The sequence below is a fragment of the Eleutherodactylus coqui genome, chromosome 3, assembly GCF_035609145.1.
Source record: "Eleutherodactylus coqui strain aEleCoq1 chromosome 3, aEleCoq1.hap1, whole genome shotgun sequence".
In the NCBI taxonomy this organism is placed as follows: domain Eukaryota; kingdom Metazoa; phylum Chordata; class Amphibia; order Anura; family Eleutherodactylidae; genus Eleutherodactylus; species Eleutherodactylus coqui.
In genome coordinates this window covers 226,424,792-226,438,938 of record NC_089839.1, presented here as the reverse complement: position 1 = coordinate 226,438,938, position 14,147 = coordinate 226,424,792, and the positions used below count along the sequence as shown (strand labels likewise).

Sequence of the window (14,147 nt, the reverse complement as noted above, 5' to 3'; positions counted from 1 at the left end):
CTCGCGAGAGTTCTGTTACCAGGGCGACCGGCCTCTTCCGCTGAGCGCGGTATTGAAAATGGCGGATGATGGGGAACAGGTGAGAGAGGGAGCCGGGGCTGGTATTGTGTGGCTGCTGGAGCGAAGGGTGGCTGGTTTTTGTGGTCCCTGGACGGGTTGAAGCGGTTTGGCGAGTTCGGTTTACTTGCTGTGTGCCACAATGGTTTATTCCCACGTGGAAGAGGTGTGCTGTGACTTGTAGTTCTCTAAGTGAAATCTACAAAACCTTCTCCAGAGCTGCACTCACTATTCTGCTGGTGGAGTCACTGTGTACATACATTACTGATCCTGAGTTACATCTTGTATTATGCTCCAGAGCTGCACTCACTATTCTGCTGGTGGGGTCACTGTGTACATACATTACTTATCCTGTACTGATCCTGAGTTACATCTTGTATTATACTCCAGAGCTGCACTCACTATTCTGCTGGTGGAGTCACTGTATACATACATACATACATACATACATTACTGATCCTGAGTCACATCCTGTATTATCCTCCAGAGCTGCACTCACTATTCTGCTGGTGGAGTCACTGTGTACATACATTACTTATCCTGTACTGATCCTGAGTTACATCCTGTATTATACTCCAGAGCTGCACTCACTATTCTGCTGGTGAAGTATCATACAGGCATGTACCCAGTGACTCCACCACCAGAAGAATAGTGAGTGCAGCTCTGGAGTATAATACTGGATTAGCAATGTATGTACACAGTGACCCCACCAGCAGAATAGTGAGTGCAGCTCTGGAGTATAATACAAGATGTAACTCAGGATCAGTACAGGATAAGTAATGTATGTACACAATGACTCCACTAGCAGAATAGTGAGTGCAGCTCTGGAGTATAATACAGGCTGGAACTTAGGATCAGTACAGGATAAGTAATGTATGCACACAGTGACTCCACCAGCAGAATAGTGAGTGCAGCTCTGGAGTATAATACAGGATGTAACGCAGGATCAGTATGGGATATACAATGTAAATCTTGGGACACATAGTTGATCTAATTTTATATATTTGTTGGATTTCTCTTTATATTGTGCATTTTTGTATCTCTTAAACAGCAGCAGACCACAAACACGGTGGAGGAGCCCCTCGATCTGATCCGGCTGAGCTTAGATGAGCGCATTTATGTGAAGATGAGAAATGACCGAGAGCTCAGGGGGCGGTTGCACGTATGTGTCCAGTCTGCAGTCTCTATATGGTGTTTATTACAGATGCTGGCCTGTCCCTATATTAATCTCCCCCTCTTCCCATACAGGCCTATGATCAGCATTTAAACATGATACTGGGGGATGTAGAAGAAACCGTGACTACCATAGAGATCGACGAGGAAACCTATGAGGAGATCTACAAGGTATTTGGGGCGACCTGCAGGTCTTCAAATTAGTCAGTACAGGATGATTTAATACTTATTTGCTCAAGGTCATAAACCAGAAGATAGAGAGGCCCTTATAGGGGTTTCCAATTGCATGGTCATAAAGCTTAAAGGGGTCGTCTACTTCCTAGTAAGGCAGTCATCCCATATAAATATGGTCTCCAACAGGGTGCTGAGTGATGACTTGCTCACTAGTAACTAGTCGTTTCAGTTTCAGCTAAGCTAAAAAATAGTCGCTGGTTGATCGAAAATCGTTTGATGTAAAGTGAATTGTTCATGTTTGAACTAGGAGGTGGAAGTAGAAAAAGGGTTAAGTGGAACGACATTTGGGGTCCATTGGGCTAAAGAAACCCTATTGTAACGGATAGAAGTACAAGTTAGGTGGAGGTGATGCCAACCAGATGAACGAGCCAATACTGGGCACAAATCTGATGGAGGTGGCGACAATGACCCTGGTTCACAGCGCGACCATCCAAAATACACGAGTTTGTGAAATGAACAGCCAGCAATAAAAATGCATTTTTTGGGGGGGGGGGCGGGCGGAGCCCCTTCATCAGTTTAGTTCACCACTCTTTCCACAACCGTCCTGAGATTGGATGCCCCAGCACCAATAAATAGCAGTTAGGACCATACTCTCCACCAGTCCCTAACTGCAGTATTCCCAGCTAGACTGATGAAGGGGGTCCTTCACCCCAAAATGTGTTTTTATGCTGGCTATTCATTTCACAAATAGAAAGCTGGATTTCACAAACCCTCCTATTTTGGATGGTTGCACCCTGAACCAGGTTATTGTCTCTTCACCTCCGTTCCTATTCGACCAACTTGTGAATTAATTTGCATGGATATCGCAGTCTACGAATGACATGTCGGCAAACTAATGGACAATAGGCACTCTGTGTAAAAGCTTTCAAGCAACTGTTGTTCGTACGCTTCAGCAGCTTTTCTGAGCGACTATCTGAGCTTCTGTTTGCTCTGTATAACGTAAGCCATCAGTCAAGCACATTGATGGATCTACTGAGACTCAGGCTGCAGTGTCTATATATATATATATATATATATATATATATGTGTGTAATATGCAGAAGCTGCAGAAAGAAATACTGCAACATCTTTCATGAAATGCGATTACAAAAATGATTGTCAGCCCAAATTACATGCATTTAAGTGGAAAAAAAAATTAAATCTGTCCCCTCCCAAAGGTGTTCATTGCCTGGGCCTCTCCTTCTGGGTCCTCATGTACCCCATAAATGTCAGACTATATATAAGTAGAGACACTTTTTACCATTTATAGTGTACCGGCATGTGTAGAACACTTCTTGCATTTCATAAGCGCCCCCTGAAGTTCTCTTCCATAAGGTCCAGACACTATTGGCTAGCACAAGGTGGGCTTCAGCGCTCTGCCACCATACCTTCTGTCTGCTGCAAATCCTAGTCTATAGTGAAAACTTAAAGGGGTTGTATCACCAAAGTAAGATATTCCCTATCCTGTTGATGGGGAATAAATTGCCAATCGATGAGGGTCCGACTGTTGATATCTCCACAGCGACCATCGTGTCCAGGAATGAACAGAGCTGCTGTCACTCCTTTCATTTCGGAGGGCCCACTGGAGATGGCAGAGTTCAAGCACTCGACTTCGTCTTTCAGTTCCCTTGAAATTAAAGAGGTTTTCTGGGACATTAGAAGGGCTTAAAATGCTAAAAAATGAAATGGTCACCTATCCTGACCGCTCCCAGTGCACCTCCGTTGGCTGTCGCATGGAACCTAGAAGAAGTGGTGGGTGGTCATTGTGCATGTGACCGCAATGAACAGCATGTGACTGTGCCCGCCACTGCTTCTGGGTACTCTGCAGCGGGCACTGAGGCTGCAGCGCTGGACAAGTAGCTGCTGGGATAGGGGAGTATTCAATTTTAGTTCATTTCAAGCCCCCCTCCCCTTTTTTTCCATTTAAACATGGGGGGGTGCCTTTTTAATGGAGTGTCAGTGCGCATGTGCGACTTCCATCATGGTCATTCCTGGACACTTGGGATGCTGTGCTCAGGATTGGTAGTTTCAATGGTTGGACCACCTACTCAGCAAGTTATCCTGTGGCTAGAGGATATCTTGCATTAATGAGGTCATGTTGTAGTGTCATTCAGCACATCTGCTTACCATTAAGAATTTCTGCCACGCTGTAACTGGCGGGTCACATTTGATGTGCTGTTATATTATGGGATCTTTTTTTGAGTATTTCTTTTTTTTCTTCTTCTTCCCTTTTTCCAGTCCACGAAGAGGAACATCCCCATGCTTTTTGTTAGAGGTGATGGCGTTGTGCTGGTCGCTCCTCCGTTGAGGGTTGGCTGATGAATCTGGGCTGCAACGGGGGTCCTCAATACAAGGATATCCATACTTTCCCCAACCATGTGCTCACTCATTGGGCTTGTACCGTCTCCTTGTGTTTTCAAAAGGAAGATAATACAAAATATGGATCCTCTTCCCACTCCGGTTTTTCATTTAGAGTCTTCTTTAACTATTTCCACTTTCTTGGCGGATGCCGCAGTTCTACTTTTATCTCAAATTGGGCTTTTCTTTTGTGAAAGTGAAAAACACAAGTTTTATGTTGAGCAGCAGTGACATAAAACCAAGTACAGGTTTTACTGTACTCAGAAAAATTGCTTTACTTTGGGAGTGACTAATAAAGATAACTGATTCCAGTGTTGGTTTTGTGTTTTTTGATGTTTTAAGGTTTCTTTTATTATAATGCACTCTGCAGAATAAGAACTGAGGTTGTCATGAAGCAATCCCATCACTAGGTGGCAGTATGATCGATGACATCCTATAAGCACCATGCTGCACTGAGTTGTGGTGCTTGTAGAGTAAGAGACCTGGAGTCTGGGGGTGTAAGAGTATATAAGGCCCAAAAAAAAGACCTATATCCATCCAGATCAGCCTAATATCCCCCAATGTTGATCCAGAGCAAGGCAAAGAAAACTCCAATGGGGGAAAAAGCAAGTTTTCCTCTTTAGGGCTAATTCCCACGGGCGGATTTCCACCGCTTATTACGTGGTGGAAATCCGCCGCATTGCCCCGCAGCTATTAGGTTCTATTGAGCCTAATAGTGCAATACTCATGGTGCGAAATGCCGCACTGTGAAATCACACATCCTCACCCGCGGCATGTTCTATTTTGCTGCGGGTGTACGTGCGGACGACTTCCATTGGAGTCAATGGCAGCCGGCCGTCACGCTATCTTCTGCTGTGCTACTGCAGAAGATAGCGTGAAGCCGCTTCCCCGCCAGCCGCGTCATATGACGCTGCGGGCGTGTCACATGACGCGGACGTCGCGTCATGCGCTCTACTGCGCAGGTGCTCCGCAGCGTCATGCGGGGCGGCGGATCCGGAGGTAAGTATAGGGTTTCGGGGGGGGGAGGGGGCGGCTGTGACGGTCTCCGCTGCGGAATCTGTCACGGTCGTGTGCACTAGGCCTTAAGGGTAAAAAAAAAATCTTTCCTGACTTCAGCCTGGAAAGCGGAATGATCACTGACCCTTCTGAAGTTATTAATGATTCTAAAATAATATATTGTATCGCTCAGGAAAGACAACCAGGCCCCTCTAGAATTCTTTAATCAAATTTGTCTTCACCACGTCTTCAGGCAGAGGGTTTCGTAGTCACACTGCTCTTACAGTAAAGAACCCCCTTCTATGTTGGTATAGAAACCTTTCCTCTAGACGAAGAGGGCGCCTCCTTGTTACTGTCAGTCCTGGGGATAAACAGATCATGGGAGAAATCTCTGTATTGTCACCTAATAACTATGTATAAATATATCGGGACTCCGCAGCTGTTGTTTTGCTAAATTAAATAATCCCAATTTTGATAACCTCTCTGGGTATTGTAGTCCGCCCATTCCATTTATTACTATATTGGCCCATCTTTGTACCCGCTCAAGCTCTGATATGTCCTCCTTGAGTACCGGTACTCAAAACTGTACACAATATTCCATGGGTGGTCTGACCAGTGACTTGTAAAGAAGAACAACATTCTTATCATGAGCCCTAAGACCTCTTTTGCCGACTCTTCCCCCAAATGATCCTATTTGCCTTGGCAGCAGCTACCTGACACTGGTTGCTTACGGTTAACTACAATCCCCAAGTCCTTTTCCATATCAGTTTTGCCCATTGGTTTCCCCATTAGTGTGTAATGGGGACATGTATTTCCTCTGCCCATGTGCAGAACCTTATAGTTATCAGTTAAGCAAAAAAGTGGCAAATGAGCTTTAAAGGGGTTGTCCCGCGCCGAAACGGGGTTTTTTTTTTTTTAAACCCCCCCCCCCCCCGTTCGGCGCGAGACAACCCCGATGCAGGGGTTAAAAAAACAACCCCCACAGCGCTTACCTGAATCCCGGCGGTCCGGCGTCTTCATACTCACCTGCTGAAGATGGCCGCCGGGATCCTCTGTCTCCATGGACCGCAGGGCTTCTGTGCGGTCCATTGCCGATTCCAGCCTCCTGATTGGCTGGAATCGGCACGTGACGGGGCGGAGCTACACGGAGCCCCATAGAGAAGAGGAGAAGACCCGGACTGCGCAAGCGCGGCTAATTTGGCCATCGGAGGGCGAAAATTAGTCGGCTCCATGGAGACGAGGACGCCAGCAACGGAGCAGGTAAGTATAAAACTTTTTATAACTTCTGTATGGCTCATAATTAATGCACAATGTACATTACAAAGTGCATTAATATGGCCATACAGAAGTGTATAGACCCACTTGCTGCCTCGGGACAACCCCTTTAAGTCCCCAACCTATTCAGATCCTCTGGCAACCACATTCTGCCCTCTCTTGTGTTAAATACTTTACATAGTTTTGTATCTGCAAATATTGATATTTTACTGCACAATCCTTCTACCAGGTCATTAAGAAATATATTAAAAAGAATAGGGCCAAAACCAATCCCCTGTGGTACCCCAGCAGTAACGGGGCCCCAATCAGAGTAAGTACCATTAATTACCACCCTCTGCTTCCTATCACTGATCAGTTACTTCCACACATTCTCGCCCAGACCAGTACTTTCTCTACTTGCTAGGGTTTGTTCTATCACTGTCAAACCTGAATGTCAGCACTTACTGTGAGCGTAAGGCCGGATACCTATTCTACTGCGGAATCCACAACAAATCGCACGCATTGAAAGGCATGTAAAATCGTTTTTTCGCTCACATGCGGATACCAGTTATGTATTCTCTGAGCGGAGGAAAAATCTCAGCATGCTCAATGTACAGAGTCCGCAGCAAAATAGAATTCAATTGCAGTTGTCTGACTCGCAGCCCACACGCAACTAACATTGCGCATGGGCCGCGGGTACCCGTGTTATTGTTAAGTGATGGCGTGGGAGATGCAAATATATATTGAAAGAAAAAGAAAAAAACTGTACTGCCCATTACTGACAGCAACCTGCCACAGTCATCCCCAAAACAGAAAACTCAGCTACGCAGGATCACCGGCCGGCTCCACAGCCGGAATCAGCTGCAGGCCTCCCACATGCAGAATCCAACCAGGTCGTGTGAATCCGGTCTAACGCTTTCCTCCAGTCAGTGCCTGTGCAAGCATACTGTTCTCTATGGGAGTGTGTCTGCACTGACTGAAGTAGGGCTGCAATTTGGCCTAAAAATAAAAATTGAAAATGAATATTTGAACTTTTTTTTCCCTGCTAAGCCAAAACCTACATACAGGGCTGTTCCTTTTGGGGTAAATTTTTGAGCAGCCTCTATTTTAAAAGGGACATTTCTGATTATTTCTCAGTTTTATATATATTTAGGTAATTAAGGGACAATTAATTATAGTCAATATTCAACTCCCCTGCCGTCTACACATTATTACTATAAGGAGAAGAGGTGGTATAATGTTAATACTGTTTAATAAAGAGTAGGAGGGGGCGGTATAATCATCATATTATGAGCATTATACCGCCCCTCCTCCTCTCTGTTATGTAGTATTAGCATTATATCACCCCTTCTTACAGTAATATATAGAAGAGAGTGGTAGGGGTTGTATATTGATTCTGGCATACTGTATGAGGGAGCGTTCCTACAGCGGTTTTCACAATGCTGTGTAATTACGTCAGAGGTGGGGGTGTTCATCACAGCTGTCGAAAAATGGTACTGATGGGATCGAGAACCATTCACTGTCAATAATGAAACGGACGCCCCTCTGGTTTGTTTGCCTTATTTCTGGAGTACAGAATAGTGTACAGAACTGTGTTATTCTATAAGCCAAATATATCGGAAACAAATGGACACCGAAGTGGTGGCTGTCACTAATGACAATGAATCCTTTCTTTCCTTAACAGATAAATATAAGTCCACATATCTTCTCAGCAGCCACAAAACACTGCTCAGTAAATTGCTGCAGGGCATGCTGGGAATTGTAGTTTAGCACAGGTTGAAGCTTATAGCTGCACTTGTATAGTTATGCTGCAGCTAAGCGGAGAGAGCCCGGGGGGGGCTGCTTTAGAAGTAGCCGCAGGGTCTATTGGGGACCAGGTGCTGAGTATCTTGGCCTCTCCTACATTGGAGGCTCCTGGGCATTATTTTAGCCACGTCTATAAAAATCAATGAATCGCAGGACACTAAAATGACGAATTAGTAATGGGATTGATTGTCCAGCCCTAGTCTAAAGAAAAGAGTCCCGCTTGTAGGCCAAGTGCCGACTTCCAGGGATGACGACGCAGCATCGGGTAAGTATAAAAGTACAGTCCTCGGCCTCTGCGCTACAATACCATAAGTTAGTTTTGAGGATGGGTTCCCTTTAAGTCCCCCTCTGTCATGAATTCTCTTGTTATGTCTGGCTTGATGAGATATTGTGCCGTCTCAATAGAATTCCACAGTTCATGCCGCCTTCAGCTCGCCTCCTCATTAACCCGATTTGTTCTAGTGCAATTGAATCTCTTGGTAATCTCCCGCTGACCTGACCCCGTCTTAAGCAATTTCGGAAAGTCTTGGCCGAGGGCTTTTTCTTTTCTACTGTATGTGTAAGTGAAACTTCTCACCTCTCTATTCTGAAGAGCTGAGCGGGATTATAGGTGAAATCCATCCCTGGAAAATTAAGTGCTGTCCCCTGTGAACAGCCCCTATAGTGGAGCAGCTGGGTGGGGGTCTCAGTGCTGGGATCTTTTACAATTGGCTGTCCTCTCCGGGGGGAATGAGATGCATTATATGGTCCTGTGGAAGTGAAGAGGTGTGCAGCGTACATACTGCTCCTGAGGCAGGGATGCCTTTCACAGTGCGGATGGTAAATCAGTTGGGGTTCAAAGTGGACAACTAACTGCTTATACACCCAAATTGGGGAACACAAAAATAGGAATCAACAGGTTTTTTTTGGGGTAGGGTTACATGTTTGAGCCCTAGATCGAGCTCAAAAAGTTAGTGTCCGACTTTATGACTGTGCTACCTTTCTATCTTTTATTCCTCACATCCAGCAGGAGGTGACCGACTAGAATGAATCTCCTATTCTGCTCTTCCCTCTGAGCCTAGATGCTAAAACTGGAGGTGAGACGTCAGCCGGGAGCTCGTTATTATATAGATTATTTCCCTTCATATATTCCCAAGATCACTGGAGTCGCACAAGAGATGACACCATCATAATTCCCAGCTCACATCTTTGCCAGCTCCAGGTCATAAACAGTGATTGCATGGAAACCAGTATATGACTAACCTGTAATGGTGTCACTGATACTATGGCCCAAGACACGCTGGATGAAACGTGGTAGTCATTCCCAAAAAACAGGAAGAATTCCATAACGCTAATGAAAATAATCTTTACTATTCATTGTCATATTCTAGTACATAGGGGCAGTATTATAGTAGTTATATTCTTGTATATAGGGGCAGTATTATAGTAGTTATATTCTTGTACATAGGGGGCAGTATTATAGTAGTTATATTCTTGTACATAGGGGCAGTATTATAGTAGTTATATTCTTGTACATAGGGGGCAGTATTATAGTAGTTACATTCTTGTACATAGGGGGCAGTATTATAGTAGTTATATTCTTGTATATAGGAGGGCAGTATTATAGTAGTTATATTCTTGTATATAGGAGGGCAGTATTATAGTAGTTATATTCTTGTACATAGGGGCAGTATTATAGTAGTTATATTCTTGTACATAGGGGGCAGTATTATAGTAGTTATATTCTTGTACATAGGGGGCAGTATTATAGTAGTTATATTCTTGTACATAGGAGGCAGTATTATAGTAGTTACATTCTTGTACTTAGGGGGCAGTATTATAGTAGTTATATTCTTGTACATAGGGGCAGTATTATAGTAGTTATATTCTTGTACACGGAGTAGTATTATAGTAGTTATATTCTTGTACATAGGGAGCAGTATTAGAGTACTTGTATTCTTGTATATACTGGGCAGTATTATAGTAGTTATATTTTTGTACATAGGGAGCAGTATTATAGTAGTTATAGTCTTGTACATAGGGGCAGTATTATAGTAGTTATATTCTTGTACACAGGGAGTAGTATTATAGTAGTTATATTCTTGTACATAGGGAGCAGTATTAGAGTACTTGTATTCTTGTATATACTGGGCAGTATTATAGTAGTTATATTTTTGTACATAGGAGTCAGTATTATAGTAGTTATATTCTTGTACATAGGAGACAGTATTATAGTAGTTATATTCTTGTACATAGGGAGCAGTATTATAGTAGTTATATTCTTGTACATAGGGAGCAGTATTATAGTAGTTATAGTCTTGTACATAGGGGGCAGTATTATAGTAGGTTTATTCTTGTAAATAGAGGAGTATTATACTAGTTATATTCTTGTAAATATGAGGAAGTATTATAGTAGCTATATACTTGTACATAGGGGACAATAATATAGTAGTTGTAGTCCTGTACATATGGGGTGCAGTAGTATATTAGCTGCTTGTTTTTTTTACATAGAAGAGACTTGCTCTCGTATAGACAACTTTTTTGCAGTTTGACAGAGGGCGATGTTGAATATTTTGTGATTCTTGGTTTTGTAAGCTTCCCATCACACCAACAGCAACCTGAGGCCAGTGTCACACGGGCGTAAGTGCATTTGCGCCACGTACTTACACATTTGCGTTGCGTATTTTCGCGGATACTGCAAGTTTGCATGCACAACAAACATGCAACTATGCTGCCATTCATTGAAATGGGCAGTTGGTCTAATTAGTTCAATTTGTGCTCTTTCTCTGCGCAAGTACGCAGGAAAATGTAGCATGCTGTGTATTATTTTAGGCATACAAAATGCGCAAAACACGCTTATGTGAATTAACCCATTGAAATCAATAATTTCCATTTACTGCAAATTGCTCGCTAAAAGTTTTTGCGCATAATAAGCTGCACAAATATGTTTGTGTGAATCATGCCTAACTCTCTCCTTCTGGAAAAGAATATCTGGACTCTGCCTTGCCCCATAACTTGGAATAGGGTGTCTTATGTGTTTTCATGTTGTATAACAAGCCTCGGACAGCGGAGAGATCTGATAGAACTATTACGTAATATTGTAGTTATAAGCTAAAGTACTCTTTTTTTGGTGAACCCCTCTGTGACTTTTACTATTCTTTAAAGGGTACTTCAGGCCTGAACTATTGATGATCTTTCCTTAGGATAGGTCATCAATAGTTGGTGGGGGTTCACCGTATGGGACCCCCTACCAAATTCAATAGAAGTTGTGCCTGCGTTACTAACACAAGCCGTTGCAAGGTATATGGAGCTGTGAGCCTCGAGCACGGTACACACTGACAGTGGGTCTGATAAAAGCTGATCACTGAGGGTTCTGAGTGGTGAACTTCCACTTCCTGCTGGTCAACTATTGATGACCTATCCTAAGGACAAATAACCACAGTTTAGACATGAACACCCCTTTAATAATTTACAGTAGCGCCCCCATGCATTATGCTTTGTAACACACATATTACAATTGTGCATCCTGGCCTGAAGTAGTTGACAAGTAAGACTTATTGTCCTCTCTAAACATGATAGATTACTTAGAATGCTTTTGTAGTCTGTGCCCCCCCCCCCCCCCCCTAGAATAATCGTAGTAGCAATGTGCTGCAAGTGCTTGCAAGGCATCTATTGCTAAGAATCTGTGCTGCAGGAATCCTTCATCTGGGTAGGTTTACAAAAATCAGTCCCGGGCTCTTAGAGTCTCCGTACCGATCCCGCCGATCATCTAAGTGACGGCAGATGGCGGGGGACAGGCGCTGCATTTCAACTGTTGGATGCTTTTGGGGCGATTTGTTTTTTCACTCTCTTCAGTCACAAACCATGTGTGCTGGGTGATGGAAAAGATGGTAGTCAACCAAATGAGTATCGACTATCTGAATTGTATGGGAAGCCTTTGGGCTACATTCAAACGGCAAGAATTTTGTACGAGGTTTGTTTGTTGCAAGATGCAGCAAATATGCACAAATATGAACATTATATTGAATGGACTTATTCACATGAGCCTTTTGGGAGTTCAAAGATAAAGCTGCAGTCTCCGAGTCATAAGGTGCATTTACACTCAAAGATGATCGCTCAAAAGATGGTCTTTGAGCGATTATTTTGCATAAACTACTACTTGGTACTAATGGCTATGAGTACCAATTGGTACCATGTGAGACGCCAGGTGCTGTAATCAGAGAACAGACCACCCGCTGTTCTCTGAATAAATTCCCTTTGTTCTGCCAGCGGGGCTGACAGCTGAAACAATGTAATCAGCGCTCCCCGGGCAGAACACAATATGCGGTCCATCTTATCAGCTGTTCTGCCGAACGATGGATTTCATGCCAAACTAAAATTCATCGTTTGGCAGAAAAGTGAAAGATGGGCACATTTACACCCAACGATTATCGCTCGAAAGATGGCTTTTAAACGAATTTTGAGCGATAATTGTTGTGTCTAAATGGGCCTTTATTCCACACATTTTCTTTCAAACTTTATTGACTTTATCAGCCAAAAGGTCCCACAATTCAGGATCATAAAGGCTGCACGTCAGCGAACAGAAGACCTATAAAGGCAGATAAGAGTAAGAGCCCAATCACATGGGTGTGTTTACGATCCATATTACGCACTTATTTTTGTACTTGTAATACAGACCAAATAAGCCCTATTGATTTATATTTATGCATTCACACAAGCGTATTTTTCATGCGACTTTCGGTTGCATGAAAAAAAAAATCACTGCATTTTCTATTTTTGGCCCTAATCACAGACGAAAAATGTTTGTTAAAGTTTACGAGGCTGCATAAAAACACAGCAAAAAAACAGGCGCATGCTTATTCACTTTTTACGTATGTTCATAGGTGGTTAAAAAAAATACTGACATCAATTGGGCATTACATTACATGCATGCATGCAAAAAAAAAGCATGTACACCAAATAAGCATATATACACACAGTAAAAACGCAGCGTATTTCACAGACTAAAATGCGCGTATGTCCGTGTTTGCTTGTTAATTGGCTAATCGTTGGCCCAATTGTCAGCTGAACGAGTGTTGGGAGGAATGTTGGACCTATCGAGCCAGGTAAAAAGACCTTTAGACTGCTGGATCGCCCACGCCTGATCTGACTTGGTGTACATTGTGCAAAGGATTATTTTTTAAAGACACTAACTTTTCTGAGTGACATGTCGGGCTTCAGCTCGGACTTTTACCGTATTCTCCTTCGTCCTGTTCTAGTAAATCTTCAAAAAACATTTTTGCCAGCAGAAATGTCGCTTTATGTACATGAAGCCATATTGAACTCTGTGACCAGTAGGGGGAGCTGTGTCTCTGTTCCCCAAGGGGTCACACAGGTAAACCACAGAAGCAAAGTTACGCCAGCCTTATCTCCTTAGATAAGCTGAACACTCAGTCAGTCAATACACAAGACTGTTTGTTTCCTTGTACCCTGTGACTTGACTTCTGCTTTGTTTTCTTGATGGCACTCGCCCTGATAAGGACTTACCATGTAATTTACTTTAGGGCTCATAAAGTCACACAATGTAGCATTATCGGGGTTTGATGACTTGCTGGCTTCTGCTGATAAAACACACCATTAACAGATTTTTTAAAAATGTTTCCACTTTTTTTTAAACTTTTTTTAAATAGTTAACTCTGCTCCGAACACAGAAACGTGCAGGTTATTTATTGATTTACTGCTTTTATCCCCAGCTGACCGTTTTACACTCTGATCGGGCGTCCATGAGACCTGGCATGATCTCCACGGATTATTTGACAACCACTTGTTCTTCTGTAAAAACACTGTTTGTAATAGGTAGCAAAAATTCATCAATGAATAATAATAATACAGTCGTGTTTAACCCGTTAAAAGGGTGTCTCTGCCTCTCTGAAGGACTGTACTGTCCTATGTTGCACAATTAGCTGATTTCAGAAGCCTTTATTATTCCATAGATAGATATGTAGGCAACGTTTCGACCTTTCCGGTCTTTATCAAGCCACTATCAATAGAAGCAGAGCAGTAGATCCATGCTCAATCTACTACAGATGTCTATAGGTGATGGTCACATATAACTGCTATACTACTGTCCCCTATGTACAAGAAAATAAGTAATATAATACTGATCCCTATGTACAAGACTATAACTATAGTAATACTGCCCCCCTATGAACAAGAATATAACTACTATAATATTGCCTCCGATGAACAAGACTATAACTACTATAATACTGCCCCTTATGTACAAGAATATAACTGCTATAATACTGCCTCGTATGTACAAGAATATAAGT

General features: G+C 42.9%; 1 protein-coding gene across 1 annotated transcript; it reads left to right on the top strand.

Annotated features, from left to right (window-relative positions):
- The first annotated feature begins 3 nt into the window (after nt 1–3).
- On the top strand, nt 4–4,112 carry LSM3 (LSM3 homolog, U6 small nuclear RNA and mRNA degradation associated). Its single transcript, XM_066594694.1, has 4 exons — nt 4–79; nt 1,109–1,219; nt 1,306–1,401; nt 3,682–4,112. Exons 1-4 carry the CDS (start codon nt 59–61, stop codon nt 3,760–3,762), a joined length of 309 nt encoding a protein of 102 aa, XP_066450791.1. The 5' UTR covers nt 4–58; the 3' UTR covers nt 3,763–4,112.
- Nucleotides 4,113–14,147: the final 10,035 nt, after the last annotated feature.

Bases quoted from the DNA above. Each gene is read 5' to 3' on its own strand.
- LSM3 (XM_066594694.1), top strand. From the start codon at position 59: ATGGCGGATGATGGGGAACAG. The intron at 80-1,108 runs GTGAGAGAGGGA...TCTCTTAAACAG, and splicing joins TGGCGGATGATGGGGAACAG to CAGCAGACCACAAACACGGT. The intron at 1,220-1,305 runs GTATGTGTCCAG...CTTCCCATACAG, and splicing joins AGCTCAGGGGGCGGTTGCAC to GCCTATGATCAGCATTTAAA.